Below are 16,234 nucleotides of genomic sequence, written 5' to 3'. Positions count from 1 at the left end.
GGGTACGCACTACGCAGTAGTACTGTGAAATATTTTATTGAAATTTGTTTTTATTTCCGTGTTTCCATATATTACTATAGAATCTTGAAACCTCTTGGGGGTGAACTAGAGCTATCGGATAAAGCTCATATTTTGCATATGGTTATCATTACCAATTACCATTCGAATTAGCAGTGTTCCGAAAAAAAGTCAAAATTGTTGCCGGTCTAATAGGTATTGTCGGAATGGTTTTGAGAGTAGGTGGCAGAAATTTGTTTGATTTTTTTTAAATATTTTTTGCAAAAACCGTGTTAATTGCGAAATCCGCGCAAAATAAAAACTGCCAAAATTCTTCTAAGTTCTTTTTTTCAGTAAAAAGTTGGTGACTTTAATCGACGATAGAAATTGACCTACGCTATGAATCAAGCTGAAATTTTGACAGCTTTCCTGTCGATAGTGCAACTTACAAAAAAAAATCTACCGACACTACTAGCTCCACCTCTTGGATTTACTAAGGACTTATTGAAAGACCCTCGGATCAAATAGTACTGGCCAATCATGGCGTAGATAATAATTGATTTCTGAAAATCAATTTTTCTTTATGTAAGTAAGAGTAAGTACTGATTAGTGCAAACATTGTGTTATTCTGCTCAACAAAAACTCAACCTTCTGCTTCTTTCGAAATTTTGAAGAGGGGCCCCTATGTTGAGACGTAAGTCGTAGTCACGACAAAAAACTAGTTAATTTCTTTGCAAACTGACATATTTTATTCCCCACCCTTCTCACCCTAAGACTTCTCACCAAAATCAAATTCAAGGTAAAGGATAAGAATGTAATAAAACCAACATTTGAACAGAGCTAATGTATTTTCCGTCAAATCGCATTATTCATAAGTTTAAACCGAGTATTATTTGAAACAGAAGATGCCAGCATTTCCTTCTCAAGAAAACGTTTCTGTGTATAAAATATGAGGAATACAGGATCTATTTAACAACTACAGCGACGGACATATAAATCCCGGAAAATAATAATATTGTATACTAACACACATGGAGTGATTCTAAGGTATGATTATTTCATTTCATTATCAATAAATAAATAAATATGATCATCTCTGTAAAACATAGCCGTTTTGGCGGCTATTTTAATATAATTTACTCAAACTGCCTCGGGCGTCTCACCTAAAGTTACAAAAAATTCATTTTTTGGTGCATTTTATGTGTTGACGAATGGAACAAAGAAGAGTACAATAAGGAAGTATGGCAAAGATCAAAATCACATAGCGAAAATACCCAAAATGTCTTATATTGGCTAGATAGTGTATCAGTTTGTTGTTCAATTGTTTGATCTGGGAATATATTGCTAATTATGTAAAATCGTAAATTATCTACCGCCATTTGACCTAGATAAAATTTTATCCACATATAGATGGATGATCTATACGTAAAAACGGAACTCGATTATACAGATTGTAATAGCAAACGCATTTAACCTTTTGCTGCTTCGCGGTATCATAGATTGAGAGAATATTGATTAGAGTTAGAAAACGTGAACACCTACATAGCACAATTTAAATTTAAGTTTAAATAGCCTATCTGCAATCAATTTTGATTTATAAAAAACTTGCCTTAATTTTGAGAATGCATAGGTATATAGCTTCGTATTTGCTATGGTCGATTGAATGCAGCTATCATATTGCGCGTTAAAATGACAAGCAAGCTAAACTCGGCCATTCTGAATACTATTACCATTATTGAGGTTTTTAACCTTCGTTGTTCTGTATGTGTAAAGTGATTGTAATGGAACATGCAGAAGTTCAACGATTTGGGTAAAGTTGATCTCTGAAAAAAAACAGTATGTTAGAACTGAAACGGAACACTTTATCGACTTATTACCATTTTCTGGAGTAATAACGCCATGTCGAATCATAAAGTCGATCACGACCGGGCAACTCGTTGTTTTGAAGTCCGGTGCGAAAACTCGTTCCAAACACTCCTTTACCGGCAGCAGCTGAAAATTCTGCACCTCGCCATCACTATTATCAGGCTCAAAATCTTCCGGCAGTTCTAAATCGAACACAAACTCCGTATTGGGGAAAATACCCCGTTCACTCTCGAAGAAGAACGAAACGCATCCGGCCGAAACGAGGTTCTTAATCAAATGCGGCGGTATAGATGCCTCTTCGGCCGCCTCCTTGACGGCGGTTTGATAGATACCGAAGCCAACGGAGAGCCCGCCACTGACCATGTTGTCCCATTTGCCGGGCCACGTCTGCTTGGTATCCGAACGTTGCTGTAGCCAGATGCACAGCCCCTTGGTCGGATGCCGAACATAGCCGTTGATTTCGACGCCATAGTTGCGCACGCCGAAAAGACACGTTGCCGAGCGGTCCATTTTGAGAAGTGACTCCGTTGTGCTTTTTACCTCGTAACATTCATTGCGCCATCCTTTCAGAGCAACAAAGACGGCCTCGGAGCGAAATTCCTGCAGCACTTTATCTATTTGCTCCGAGCGTTCGGTGTAGTCCCGGAAGGCCGGATTAAGCTCGACGATTTTCTGCTTGCAAGAGAAAGAAATATATTTTAATTCTCTACCACAGGATAGGAAAGATGTGTTACGCTAGTCAAACAGAACTTCACACGGAAGAACACATATACAATTTTGAAGGTGAAATTGTTACCTGTAAGAATATTAAAAGCAGCTTAAGAAGAAACCTCAAGCAAACTCTACATACATATTTCCCAAATAACAAAAAGTTAGGATAAAAACGTATTTGTGGTTTCAGTAGTTTCCAATAAAGTTTGAGAATGTTACTATGTTTTAATTGCCGCAAGGTTCTACTGTATCGATTTTGTTGGCTATTTTCGGCAAATTTGAGACTAAGAGAAACGAAAGCAATGAAATTGAAAGACGAATAGGTATTCTAGAGCGAATCAGTTATAAACTTAGAACGGAAAACTAGAACTAGGCAGGCTCATATGGGCATGATCGAAAGGAAATGTGAAGAATTCTTTGCCTTCTGCAAAGTTTGAGAATGTAATTCAACCCCATTGTCAAGTAATTAAATGAACTTTCATATTTTAAGTTGACATGGGAACTGTGGGTAACCTGATAAATGCAATTCTAGGTGCCCTTAGAAGGCACTGGGCTTTTTCTCCAGTTTCAATTCCATTTACTTTCTTTTCATTTATTTTTAACCGAAATGTTTGCTTTTGGATTTTCTTGTCAGTCTCATTTAACAGCCCTCACACTGGCAAACACGTGTCCGTGTTAGGAGTTACCAATCCTAACCGTTCCTATATTCTAGGCTGAAAGACCTCGGTTATATCCGGTCGTCGAACATTTATTCTCTATAGATTTATTTGACACAGCTCAATGCATTAGCACAACTGAGTCGTGGATCTTAGTTTTTACAATAAATAAAACTAAAAAATACTAATAATGTCTGTTTGCCAGATCTTATTGACGCAGTTTGCTGCTGCATGTTGAAATCCTTTTCCTTGGCGGTGAAGCATTACTTGCCTTATCCATCATAGCGTGGGGGTCATTCCGTCTGCCTTCTCTCGCGTTCTCGTTCACGTTCATCCCAGTGGGCTGAAGGTGGGAGGTAAACAAAAAGGCGCTGGCCTCGAAGCAGAAATTCGATCACCCAGATCTTGAGGAAACTATAAATTGTTACAGCAACACACCTCATGTGATGTGTGACAAGCGGTGAGAACAAAGGGGTAGCGCGTCCAATCTTATCCCGAAGGTGTGGATTTTGTTGCAAAAAACGTGGAAAAAAGCGATGTGGGTGAATGGAGAACAGTGAGTCTAGTTATGTAAGGTATGCAAACTAGGTTCGATGGAACTATCCAAGTTAGTCTTGGATATCACATACATTTGGAACAACATCAGATGTAGTTTTAAGCTGTTCTCAACCCCTATTCGGCAGTTTTCACGCCGCCACCCGCGTTACGGCTTGGTAAGGCTAAACTGGTGTTGAAAGGGGTCAATTAAGGTTGTCTGACGTATTCCTGATGGTCGCATCATTAGCGTTCCTGTATTGGAATCGGCAGACAGCCTTAGTTGATTATAGGATTAGGGAATATGTTTAATGTGATAAATAATGTCTTTTTCGCTTCAGATAGTTGATATTCGAGCCAGTAGAACTCCTTGAGCGTCTTATATATGAGTTCCGATGGAAATTAAGGATTCGATTAAAGAGTTCTCTTCTATGAGACGGTCGACCGACGGCGTCGAAATGCCGGAAGAGATGAGCAGCGGTAAGCGAGTTTTACAAGAGGGAATGAGACACTTCTTATGTGCCTATGGCCTTCGACTGGCATAGTCCATTCTCATTAACTCAAAAGTCTTCTTGGCTGCTGGTTGGTAGATATGTGCTCCTACTTGCTGGTTGATTAATTCGCTTGGGTGGGGGACATGTGGACCCTGCTAATTGATTCTTTTGACCTTGAGTATGAAGCTAGTTCAGGAAAGGAGTGCAGAACTGACACCTAAGAGACAGTCAATTATTCTGGACTTGACTATATAACTCGACCAAGCACACCAGCTCTCAGAAATGATAAGCAGCTCTTTCGGGTCTGTGTGGTCTGTTCGAGTCGAACAAGGCGGACAATCGGTTCGAGCAAACTTTATGGGGGATAGTCGATAAATATTTCCTATGTCCTTTATGAACAGAGCTTCTTTTTCTGAAACCTTAAAATACCTTCACTCGTCTAGCTGCTCAGCATAATGATAAAATTGAGGATTTGCCTGGTCCATAATGTAATGAATACGTATATTGACTAGAACAGGGATAATCGAATTCTGTTATAAGATAGAGATGAAACAGCACAGTTGTTCTTCCACTATATTAAACAAGCATAGTAGTGTTGCAACATGATAATTCAATCTGATGCAACAATCATTTAAATAATCATTAATACACACTAGAACAGAAATAATTACTGGTAGGACAGCTGGAGGAAATTTAGTATTCGTGGACATTACGGTTTACAGCGCTCTCTTGATTTACTTAATAGTCGATTGATCCGTTTCAGACCTTGGGGACTCAAGAGATCATGAAAAAAACAAAAGCGGAATCAATGCGAAGTTTCAATTGCATCACATCCGACTTAGCACGGATTGTTAGGAGCCGAATAACTTGGACTAGACAAAATAGAGAACTTGACGTTACACACTTCGAGACAATCAGGCGCAAAATTCAATCCTCCTCTCGAGGACCGGTATTTACTTGGCAGACAGTTGCGAATTCGCCCGATTTGTACAAATTTTGTCTCGCGGGACGGACCGACATCCCTTAAGGTTGGACAGAGAAAGGGTAAAATTCGCAAACGAAAAAAGCAGTTTTTTTCCACACCGTATGTCAGATTTTCATAAAAATCAATCAGCAGTACTGTAACAACTTTCTACATACGCTGATTGATTTTTATGAAGATCTGACATACGGTGTGGAAAAAAACTGCTTTTGACATTAAAAATGTCTTACTCCACTATCTGGGGCTAGGTGTCATTCTAAAATCTAAACTATCTCCCATGTAACGAAACTATGTAAGGTTTGCACGCTTATAACTCCGATATTACTAGATGGAATTCAATCATTCATACACCAACCGATTCAGAAACACCTAACTTAAATATTGGTAATAATTTAATATCTCCCCAATAAAAGTAGACTTTTGGAAATTGGTAAAATTAAAAAGTTCACAAAAAACGGGAAAAATACCATTCGTGAGGCAGATTTCTCAGACACAGCCGTCAAAAGAGGGCAGCTTAGTTGCTCAATGAAACACGAAAAGTCATAAATAGAAGCAACGCATGTCCGTTTAAATCAGTTGTTGCTCTTATCCCACACGAGCAACGTCGTCTCCGGGCGATGCAATAAGCGCTATCGATTTTCGGTAACGTTGGCATTTGCACACACTCGCACCACCTACGGTTAGTTTATAAATAGAGGTGACGCGTACCCGTTTGAATCAGTTTTTGTTCTTATGTCGAACGGGTAAGATCATGGCTGCAGCGTCTGGGCACTACAATAAGCGGTAGACGCTATGCATTTTCGGCAGCGGTGGCCGTGTGCGGATTTGTCGGGTACCAGCATGGTGTCACAGAATGATTTGCAAAGTGGGTGGGCGGGGTGGTTTGGATTTAATTCAATACGGTGTGTGCCGCTTAAGAGTGTTGCGTTTGAAAAAAATATATTTATTTTTATGCATGCGTGTGCGTTGTAACTTGTTAATCCATGTTTACGGCGCTTTGTAGCTGCGTAGGGTAAATTGGTTTTCATGCTTCATATTTCGGTTATATGTTTTTTATCAGTAAGGCATCTGACAACGTGCTTCTGTAGTTATTGCACTGTTCAGCAGCGTAGTATTTTATATAGGAGAGTACACTCAGGTTTTTTACGCGGATTTTGAAATTTACGCGGTTTTCATCAACGCGTTTTTTTTTTAAATTTACGCGGTTTTCATTTACACGGCCTGTATCCCCTGCGTGAACAATCTGAGTGTAATTGCATCGGAAACAATCACATTCCCAGCAGAACTTTTTGTTTTCTAATTTCAAACACTTTTGTTTCGTACTGCACACAACGGAAAATTTTAAAACAGAACTTACCGTCCCAGCAGCAGTTGAAGCAGGGTGTTATTTTTCGATTCAAATTCAAGCCATGTCTTAAGCGTTACTGGACTTAAAATTGTTTTCCCAGTTTAACCAGTCAGAATATCTGTCCTACCCTATGTATTTAAAACACAGTTCTAATTGCGTTTTAAGGTATACAACAAATACGGTTGGGTATACTAATTTAAATTTTAAAATAAATCTGTTTTAAATTATGAAACAAACCGCTGTACTGAAGATATAATTATGTCAGTCCTATTACCACATAAAACATCTATATAACATAAAACGCTGCAGAATTGGTTTAATAATACAATGTTTACACTACAGAGTTATAACACGTTTTAATAATTAGCAACAAGAAAAATGTCACCAAGATAGCATAAAAACCCGTTTTAACTGGTAGTGCGAACGTTGCATAAAAATGTAATTTATCAAATAATTTCATTTTTCCACCACTAATCGATCAAGAAATACTTACACTTAAGATTGTTTACTTAAGTTCATTAGTACATTATTGAAAATTTAAATGGAAAATGAAATTTCATATTTTATGGAGAATCTGTATATTTCCGTTGGCGGGCGTGGGTTTCCTCATCACAGCTCTCAATATGGAACTTTTCTTTTGAATATATTTTCTGGACAGACCAGCCTATTTTTACTAGATGGATCAGCCAAATAATGCCAATCACCTAGTGAGATACTTGATTAATTAATAGATTACCGTTAAAAGACCTTCAATAAATTATGTTTTAATGGGGAGGGTATATAGCAAATTGTAACATATGAAAACAGGCGAGTGAACAAGAACGTGTGTCGATATATGTGATAGATAAAAAAGCTATATTTTTAATGTCACCGTGGTCGTGTCCTGTACACAACCCTTTAATTTTTTTCATTTGCGAATTTTGCGCATTCTCTGTCCAACCTTAAGCTATAAGCTGCAGTCCTATAGTTGCAGTTTTTCAATACGTCAATCCTATTTGAAATGCACATCGTCAATCCAACTTTTCCCCTACAAGTTAAATACTTTTGACAATACTCTCTTGTATTGACAAAAAAATTAAGCGGGTATGTACCGCTATTGAAACACGTCTGGCCGTTCAGATGATGAGACGCTTGTCTTATAAGCTACTGGCCCTGCAATTGTTCTATACACTAAGAAATGGCCAAGTTCCACAACGGAATGTAGTCCCAAAGCTATACTTCTTTTTTGTCGTTTTTTTTTATCGACGATTGAGTCAATTTTTAACTGTTGTAACGACATTTAATTAGCAAGGGACAGGAAGATGTTAAGTATATTTTTCAATATTAAAAGCCATGGTACTACAGTATAAAGTTCTAAACCACTTTACGCTTGTCCGGACATACCGCAGACTCAGGTGATTCGCATTTTAAATGCCAAAATATCCTGACTCCTGCACTTGAAGACAAAGGGTTAAGTCGTCGAGAAACTCTAAGCTTGCGTATATGACCCTATTCCACGCTTTTCTAAACTTTCAACTCCTTGCTCTTCCTCGAGTACTAAAGGGCGAACACGAAATTATCGCGACACCGAAAATGTCATGCCAATTTTCTTATAATGTTTAAAATCAAACCAAAATTTTACGGTAGTTTTATACATATATTTACTTCAATAATCAAAAGAAAAGTTAATCGATGGAGCCTTGAGTGTAAAATTGAACGCATTTTCGCTTGATGCCCTCCATCAAAGTTTTTACAGTGTCATCCGGTACCAGTTGCTCAGTTTTTTTCCATTTTCTTAACATGTCCTTCTCGTCTTTGACTGTCTTCTTGCTCTTCCGAAGTTCCCGCTTCATCATTGCCCAGTACTGCTCCATCGGGCGCAGCTCCGGACAGTTTGGCGGATTCATGTCCTTTGGAACAAAATGGACAGAATTGGCCTCATACCACTCCAGGACACTTTTAGAATAGTGGCATGATTCCAAATCTGGCCAAAATGGCGGAGCTTCGTCCTGCTGCTGCAAGAACGGCAAAAGGCGCTTCTCGAGGCACTCAGATTAGTAGATCTCGCCAATTACAGTGCCCTTTGTCACGAAAGGCTCACTCCTCAGTCCGCAAGAGCAGATGGCCTGCCAAATGTGATATTCGGAGGCGAACTACGACATTTTCTTCTTCTTAAATTTGTCGTCCACATAGAACTTGCTCTTGCCGGTGAAAATCTCCAACCCCGGAATTTGCTTAAAATCGGCTTTTATATACGTTTCGTCGTCCATCACACAGCAGCCATATTTTGTCAGCATCTTCTCATAGAGCTTCCGTGCCCGAGTTTTAGCCGTCGATTGTTGCCGCTCATCGCGGTTTGGGAAGTTCTGTACCTTGTATGTATGTAGTCCAGCTCTCTTCTTTGCATTCTGGACGTAGCTCTGCGACATGCCGATCTTTTTAGCCAAATCACGGCTTGAGACGTTGTTTGACAGCATGTAAACAATACACATCAATGAGAAAGTGTGTAAAATTTGGTTGATTTTTACCCAATGGTAAAAAAGTTATGCCCTGTTGAATGTGTCGCAATAATTTCGTGTTCGCCCTTTATGGCTCTTCATATTGAAAAATATACTTAACGCGTTCCAGTCCCTTAACTGTAACCTAAAATGTCGTTACAATAGTTATGCTTCGCTTTTGTGTTTCCAAGTATGCTAAATAGATGCTATAGATAACCATGCCTCTGGCTGCAGCAAAATGTATCAACCTTAGGCCGCTGTAGTTGGTAGAGTGGAGACTCTCCTGTTCAATAATACAACGAACAAACTGTTCCCTTTCGACCTGTAATCTCCGCAGTCGCCAGAATAATGCTAAAATTCGTGCCACTGCTGCCGCTGTCTGCGGTACTAGAGCCATTCAGCGGGAAATCAGAACAGTCGCGGATGAGCGGATTTTGGGTCTATTTGAGCCGTCTTGACCCGAGCCATACAGTGGAGGAAATCGTTGCCATGACTGAAGAATGCCTTGGAATAAGCGATGCACCCAAAGCAATTTTGTTGCTCAAGAAGGACACCGACCTCACGAAACTCAATTTCGTTTCTTTCCGAGTTGAGCTTCCGACCGAACTAAAGGACACTGCACTCAAAGCGTCTACTTGGCCGACTGGAGTAGGGGAAAGAGGGTAACAGTGGAACTATGAAAACGTATTGTTTTCATAGTTCCACTGTTACCCTTTTTCCCCTACTCGGTTCGGGAATTTCGACCAGCCAAAGCAGGATAGATTTCGCTAATGGGTTACCAGGATGCACCGCAGCTTGTATTATGGAAGCCCTCGATCCCCCCGCCACAGTCCTGCTACTGCAGCCAACGTTCACCAGTCGTCCCGGTCCTGTGTGCGGGAGTGGAGAAAGGGTCTTCCAAACTTCCCTCTGCGGCAAGTACCCATCCTTTCTGAATAATTCGAACGCTGAAATGTTCCCCGATTCCAGTTCTCCGTTAATTGTACCGTATCAGCACCAGATGTCGTTCTTCCTGCCTGCGAACCGCAGCTGTTTACGAGAGACACCTAGTCCAGCTGCATTGCATACATCCCACGTAATGTCGTCTCTTCGGTCACCGGGACGCACACTTGCCGCCAGCCGTGAGGAAGCCCTTAGTCCCCCCATCACAGTCGAGCCCTTCCTGCCAGCAACCAGCAGCCGTCCCGGTCCTGTGGTGGAGATGGGACGAGGGGTTTTCCGCAAACCTACCTCAGGCAAGTACAATGCATCTGTGAGCTCTTCCTTGTCTCAAAGCTCTTCGATTTCCAGCATTGGTCAACGACGGGCAAAATTGCTGCTATACTACCAAAATGTTGGTGGTATTAATTCAACCGTTGAGCAATACCGCCTTGCAATCTCCGATAAGAATGTTGACATCATTGTCTACGTCGAAACAGGCTTGACACACAGCTATAGCTCAGCCACGTTACTACAAATCAATCCTATTGCCAATGAGAATAGCCGCCATCTTGATCTTTGTTTTGTCAGCGATCAGGTTTCCGCCACATCAATAGTGACGGCTCCCTTTTCCCTAGTAAAACCCGTGGCACATCATCCTCCACTGATCGCCACGATTGATAGCTCTGTGGTGCATGACTTCGATATATTACCGCTTTCTGTCTCCTACAATTTCCGTAAAGCTGATCATCGCAGTATCGCAGCCCTTCTTTCCACCATCGATTGGGAAAATATTCTGGACCCCGAAGATGGCGAAACCGCAGTTCAAACCTTTTCAAACGTTCAGGTGTACGCTATTGCCAGGCGCGTTCCAAAGAAAGTTCACCGTCGACAAACCAGCCCTCCATGGCAAACGAGTACACTGCGACGGCTGAAGTCTATAAAGAGAGCTGCCCTGTGGAGATTTACCAAGTATCGCACAATATCACTCAGAGACTATTACGTCAGTCTCAACCATGTGTACAAACGAGCCAGTCAACAATGTTTCTATCGATATCAGCAAAATATTCAGCGTAATCTCAAGTCGCATCCTAAACGTTTCTGGAAATATGTGAACGAGCAGGCAAGGAATCAGGACTTCCGTCGTCTATGACGTTCAATGGGAACACAGCTACCACATCTCGAGACATATGTGCACTTTTTTCGGAAAAATTTGCGAATGTATTCACAGATGAGGCACTAACTATTGAGCAAATCGAACTCGCTGCTAGCAGAGCTCCACTTGTGGGTCACACTCTGGGTGCTATCGATTTTAATGCAACGATGATTACCAGAGCTTCCTCTCGACTTAAGTTATCTTTCAATCCGGGACCCGACGGGCTTCCCTCCGCGATACTGAAAAGGCACATCGAAGTTTTGGTTGCTCCGCTTCTTCAGATCTTTATAGCATCTATTACTAAAGGTATTTTTCCATCTTGCTGGAAGTCAGCGAACATTTTCCCAGTTCATAAAAAGGGCAATAAGCGAAACGTCAATCATTACCGTGGGATAACTTCATTGAGTGCTGTCTCGAAGTTGTTCGAGCTGATGATTATGGAACCTCTTCAGGCTGACTGTAAGCAGTACCTAAGTGACGATCAACATGGCTTCACGTCCGGGCAGTCAACTGCATCTAACCTATTATGCTTAACATCCTACATAACAGAGAGTACGGAACGTCGCGCTCAAACTGACGTCGTTTACACCGACTTATCTGCCGCTTTTGATAAGCTAAACCACGATACCACAATAGCAAAAATGTAGAGATTTGGAATAAATGGCAGTGTTTTGCAGTGGTTTCGATCTTACCTCACAGACCGAAAGATAGCGGTTGTCATAGAAGATTGCCAGGGCCCTATATTCACTTCTACGTCAGGAATACCTCAAGGAAGCCACTTGAGACCGTTGATGTTTCTGATATACTTAAATGATGTACATCTACTCTAAAGACTCTCCGATTGTCCTTCGCGGATGATCTCAAGATTTTTCGCATAATTCGTACAATTGAAGATTGTAGATTTCTCCAACAGCAGCTTCAAGCCTTTGCTGACTGGTGTACCATGAACCGCATGCATGTAAACCCGAAGAAGTGCTCGGTAATATCATTTTCACTGAAAAAGGATTCGATCTATTTTAAGTACCGTCTTCTAGAAACAGAAATCGAACGCGTCAGTCAAGTGAAGGACCTGGGAGTGATTCTGGATTCTCAACTTACGTTCAAACAACACGTCTCCTATGCAGTCGGTAAAGCGTCTCGAGCGCTAGGATGCATCTTCAGGATAGCCAAAAGTTTTACAGATATTTATTGTCTCAAATCGCTGTACTGCGCTTTATCCCGATCAATCCTAGAATATTTCCCTGAAGTGTGGAGCCCAAACTACAATAACGGCGTTAAGAGAATTGAAAGCGTACAGCGTCGCTTTTTACGTTTCGCGCTCCGCAGATTGCCGTGGAGAGATTCTGTCCGATTACCTAGCTATGTTAAACCGGTGTCAGCTGATTCAACTGGAACCCCTTTATGTTAGAAAGAATACAGCAAGAGCTTTGTTCATCGCCGACACTTTGCAAGGTCATATAGATGCCCCAGCTATATTAGAACAAATTAATATAAACGTCGCACCACGAACATTACGCAACAACATTATGCTTCGATTACCGTTCAGACGCACTAATTATAGTATGCATGGAGCCATCACTGGTCTACAAAGGATTTTCAACCAGGTTGCTTCAGCTTTCGATTTCAACGTGTCTAGACAAACTCTGCGTCAGCGATTTTCTAGACTTTTTAATCAATCTTTTAACCGCATTTGAACTTTTTACCCTTTTTTGTGCATTATTGTATGACCACTATTTGTGTATATGACTTGAATGTTAGTAATAAGTTTATTATTAAGACCAACACCATTGGGGCTTTGGTATGCCTGTTGGTGTATAAGACTAATAAAGGAATAGTTACAATGCAGGTTCTAACTAATCAAATATGGGTAGTTTCATTCCACACAAAGGTTAACTAATACTTATTTTTAATTAACTTTCACCAATTAGTTGGTAATTGTACGCCAACTTTTTTGGCACTACGCCCTTACACCCACAGGTGCATCCATTTTACCGTGTAGGGGAGGCGCTTGCAAAGTCTAATGATCAAAGCACGCTTTGCTTCTCTGCACCCGAGTTCGACCGGAATGATACTGTACGCTATGTTTACCACTATGTGACCAGTTGTGCGTCATGTCTTTAAAAAAAAATCTCAGATATAAGTAATGTTTATGACAATTTATGGATGGTTTATATTTTTTTGAAAATTGAGATATATTGTTTTCAATATCTTTTAATGAAAAAATATCTTGCGTAACAAACGATAAATTCTCGAAGTTTTGTGGAAATCTTTTAGGCGCGTTTATCCGTTGTGCTCTTACGACTTAAATTATACGGTATGTCTAAAAATATGGCAGATATTAAAATTTTATTTCATCATATTCGAAGCTCAATACTATCTAATATTATAATACATTTTGCTGCAGGTGTCGAAAATTCTACAGCTAACATAGAAGCTGAAAAAGATATTTTTTCAAACTAATACTAATCACATACAGGTACGTAGACAAGAAATAATCTATTTTCAGAGTAGGTTCAGCAGTTAAACATAGATTACAATCCAATTTACTTTTCATGCTCATAGTTCCGTTAGTTCATGTGTTTTCATACCTGTTTTCCTGGTTCAGCATTTTTAACGCAGAATACCTCCGGATACTTCAGTAATTGCTCCATTACGTTCTGTGTGATAAGACCAACCTGCTGCCCGTCCACGACAAATGGGCGACAATTGCCCTTAACAAGGCCTAAAATAAACATGTGCATAGTAAAATAAAAATTATTAAAAAAATATAGCGCACTGAAAATTGTATAGTCTGAATGATCTATCGCAAGATGTCTAGTTCTAATAAGTACCCTATTTGCATTTATGTTACTTCGCAAGAAAGAATCCAACCAGTCCTAGGTATAATTTGTCAAAGTCAAACTAGGATGAGAAAATAAAAGTACATAATCCGCGTCATAAAACAGCTTGCATGTAAACATTTGCTCCTATATCGACGTCATTCATTAGCAGCAACGCCAAAATTACTTCGAATGAAGAAAACACATTAGTCCCCGGGTATGTCTGCTGTTTTAAAACAATCACTCCACAAATGAAAAATATCCTATCGCCTACGAACGGCGTTTTCAACGAAATTTTCTCATAGTACCTACATTATTTCTTGTTTCAAAAGTGTCTATATATGTCAAGGCTGGCCATAACTATAATGAAAACCAAACGCGTCCATTGGATTTGGTATGCCGAAGCGAACCGAACAAGCTGAGAGATAAGAGCAAGATTGTGAATGATTTATTTGGAAAATTTATTGACCTAAGCATAAGAGTATTGAACTTTTATTGGAGGCGTATGTTCAACTTTGTTTGTTGCCACCAATAAAGATGCGTCATCCTTCATATTTCGATAAACGAGTAAGGATTTATTCATCGTTTGTATTATTTGAATACTATGGTATGCATATACCTATATAGAAACTGTTATGCTTAAAATAAATAAGCTGCAAATTGGGTGGTAATATCTTCGAGGAACGAGGTCGGCGCTGGCGAGGGAAGGGTTCAAGGCCTACAGGTATGCTGGCGAATGAAAGTAAAATTTAATATTGTGAACCCCTTTGCTAATGATTCACTGCCCCAAAACTACTTCATTTTGAAAAGATTTGAGCTAATGATTAAAATTATTTAGTGCTAATTGGGGATGATATTTATCTCAATCGTGGCAACTTTTTTCGGACAAAATGGTCACCTTCAAAATATAAAACATTTGTCCTGAAAGTACTGTACACAACCAAAGAAGTATGAACAGCTTCATGAAAAATGATTTTGAATAATACTCGCAACATATACATGATTGCAATTTCGTCATCCAATGCTATTGACCTGGAACTTTCGTACTATATCGCAATCCTATACCGCTATCGATTTTATCCATGCCATAGCTTAGTCAGACAAGCAGTAACATATATGACAAGCCACTTGAAATGGTACTTACCATTCAGATAAAAGCAGTTAAACTTCTGCGCTAATTTCAACAGTCTTGACATCTTCGGCTCCTCGTCACCAGTGTTATTTACACTCATCGTTCAGGGAACGATCGTTGCTTTCTTGGTGCAGCTATACAAATCAGTCAGTCAATCACTCGGTCGAAATAATATTCACTACTATCTACAGTCAAAGGGGACGTCACTCGCAACACAACTACCCACACCATTTACGACGCAATCCAAATATCATACTGCCGCAACCTAACCTTTTGTGCTGTGTTTTGTTTTGCTGGTTTCGCAAGTATTACGAAAATTGGTCAAAAAAAACCGTCAAAATCAGATGTGAAATGTTTCGCTTCGCTATTAGTGAAACGTTTCCAACAAGGGTGCTGTGATTATTTCAACGTAAGGGAGGTTTGGGTTTCGGCGCATCATTGCAAGTTTGCTACATGTAGGAATTCCTTAAGTATAGATACGATGCATTTACAGAATACGTACCACGTACCACTTAATTCATCATCTGTAGCTCAGGCTCTGGATCAAACTTACTTTATATACACCTACAATGCATTGACTCTACCTAACTCTCGAATGAATTTTACCAGCTGGAAAAAATATATGTATTTGTTAACCACAGAGTGAAACTATTGTCGTTTTCGCTTGAAGCAGAAACTAACTCAGTTTCGGACCTAACTGCTGTCAAACCGTTTGTTTGAAGCCAGTTTCCAACCTAGGTTATGCGCCACTGAACTGAAAACCGGGTTGGGTTCCAACCTGAAATATATTTCGGGTTCGCTCACACCACCGCTGTTTGGCGAGAACCCAACTCAGTTTCATTAAAAACGTTCGTTTGAATAAGCTAACCTGGGTTTGTTTCTAGGTTCTCAATCGAAAACGACATATGTATCATTTTTGGCTACACAAATAACATGTACAGTAATGTCTCGATTATATCACGGTCGTTCTGTATTTTAGCGTGATATATTTGAAGCGTGATATATTCAAAACAAAACAAAAAATTACATTTTAGCATTAACCCATGTGTTTCTGTGAACAAAAAGTCATAAAAGTTAAGCTTAGTCAAAAAGAATTAATCACAGTAGGGTAATGAGCCTATTTTGGACATGTTTCTATTATCAC

At 39.8% G+C, this 16,234-nt stretch overlaps 1 protein-coding gene across 1 annotated transcript; it reads right to left on the bottom strand.

Annotated features, from left to right (window-relative positions):
• Positions 1–826: 826 nt before the first annotated feature.
• LOC131681497 (uncharacterized) lies at positions 827–15,351 on the bottom strand. The gene is made up of 4 exons (XM_058962306.1): positions 15,103–15,351; positions 13,728–13,861; positions 1,875–2,535; positions 827–1,820 (listed from the first exon to the last, which is right to left on the bottom strand). Exons 1-4 carry the CDS (start codon positions 15,188–15,190, stop codon positions 1,699–1,701), a joined length of 1,005 nt encoding a protein of 334 aa, XP_058818289.1. The 5' UTR covers positions 15,191–15,351; the 3' UTR covers positions 827–1,698.
• Between the last annotated feature and the right edge of the window lie 883 nt (positions 15,352–16,234).

Source organism: Topomyia yanbarensis, chromosome 2, assembly GCF_030247195.1.
Source record: "Topomyia yanbarensis strain Yona2022 chromosome 2, ASM3024719v1, whole genome shotgun sequence".
In the NCBI taxonomy this organism is placed as follows: Eukaryota; Metazoa; Arthropoda; class Insecta; order Diptera; family Culicidae; genus Topomyia; species Topomyia yanbarensis.
The sequence above is the reverse complement of the archived record's forward strand: the minus strand, read 5'-3'. Positions and strand labels throughout refer to the sequence as shown.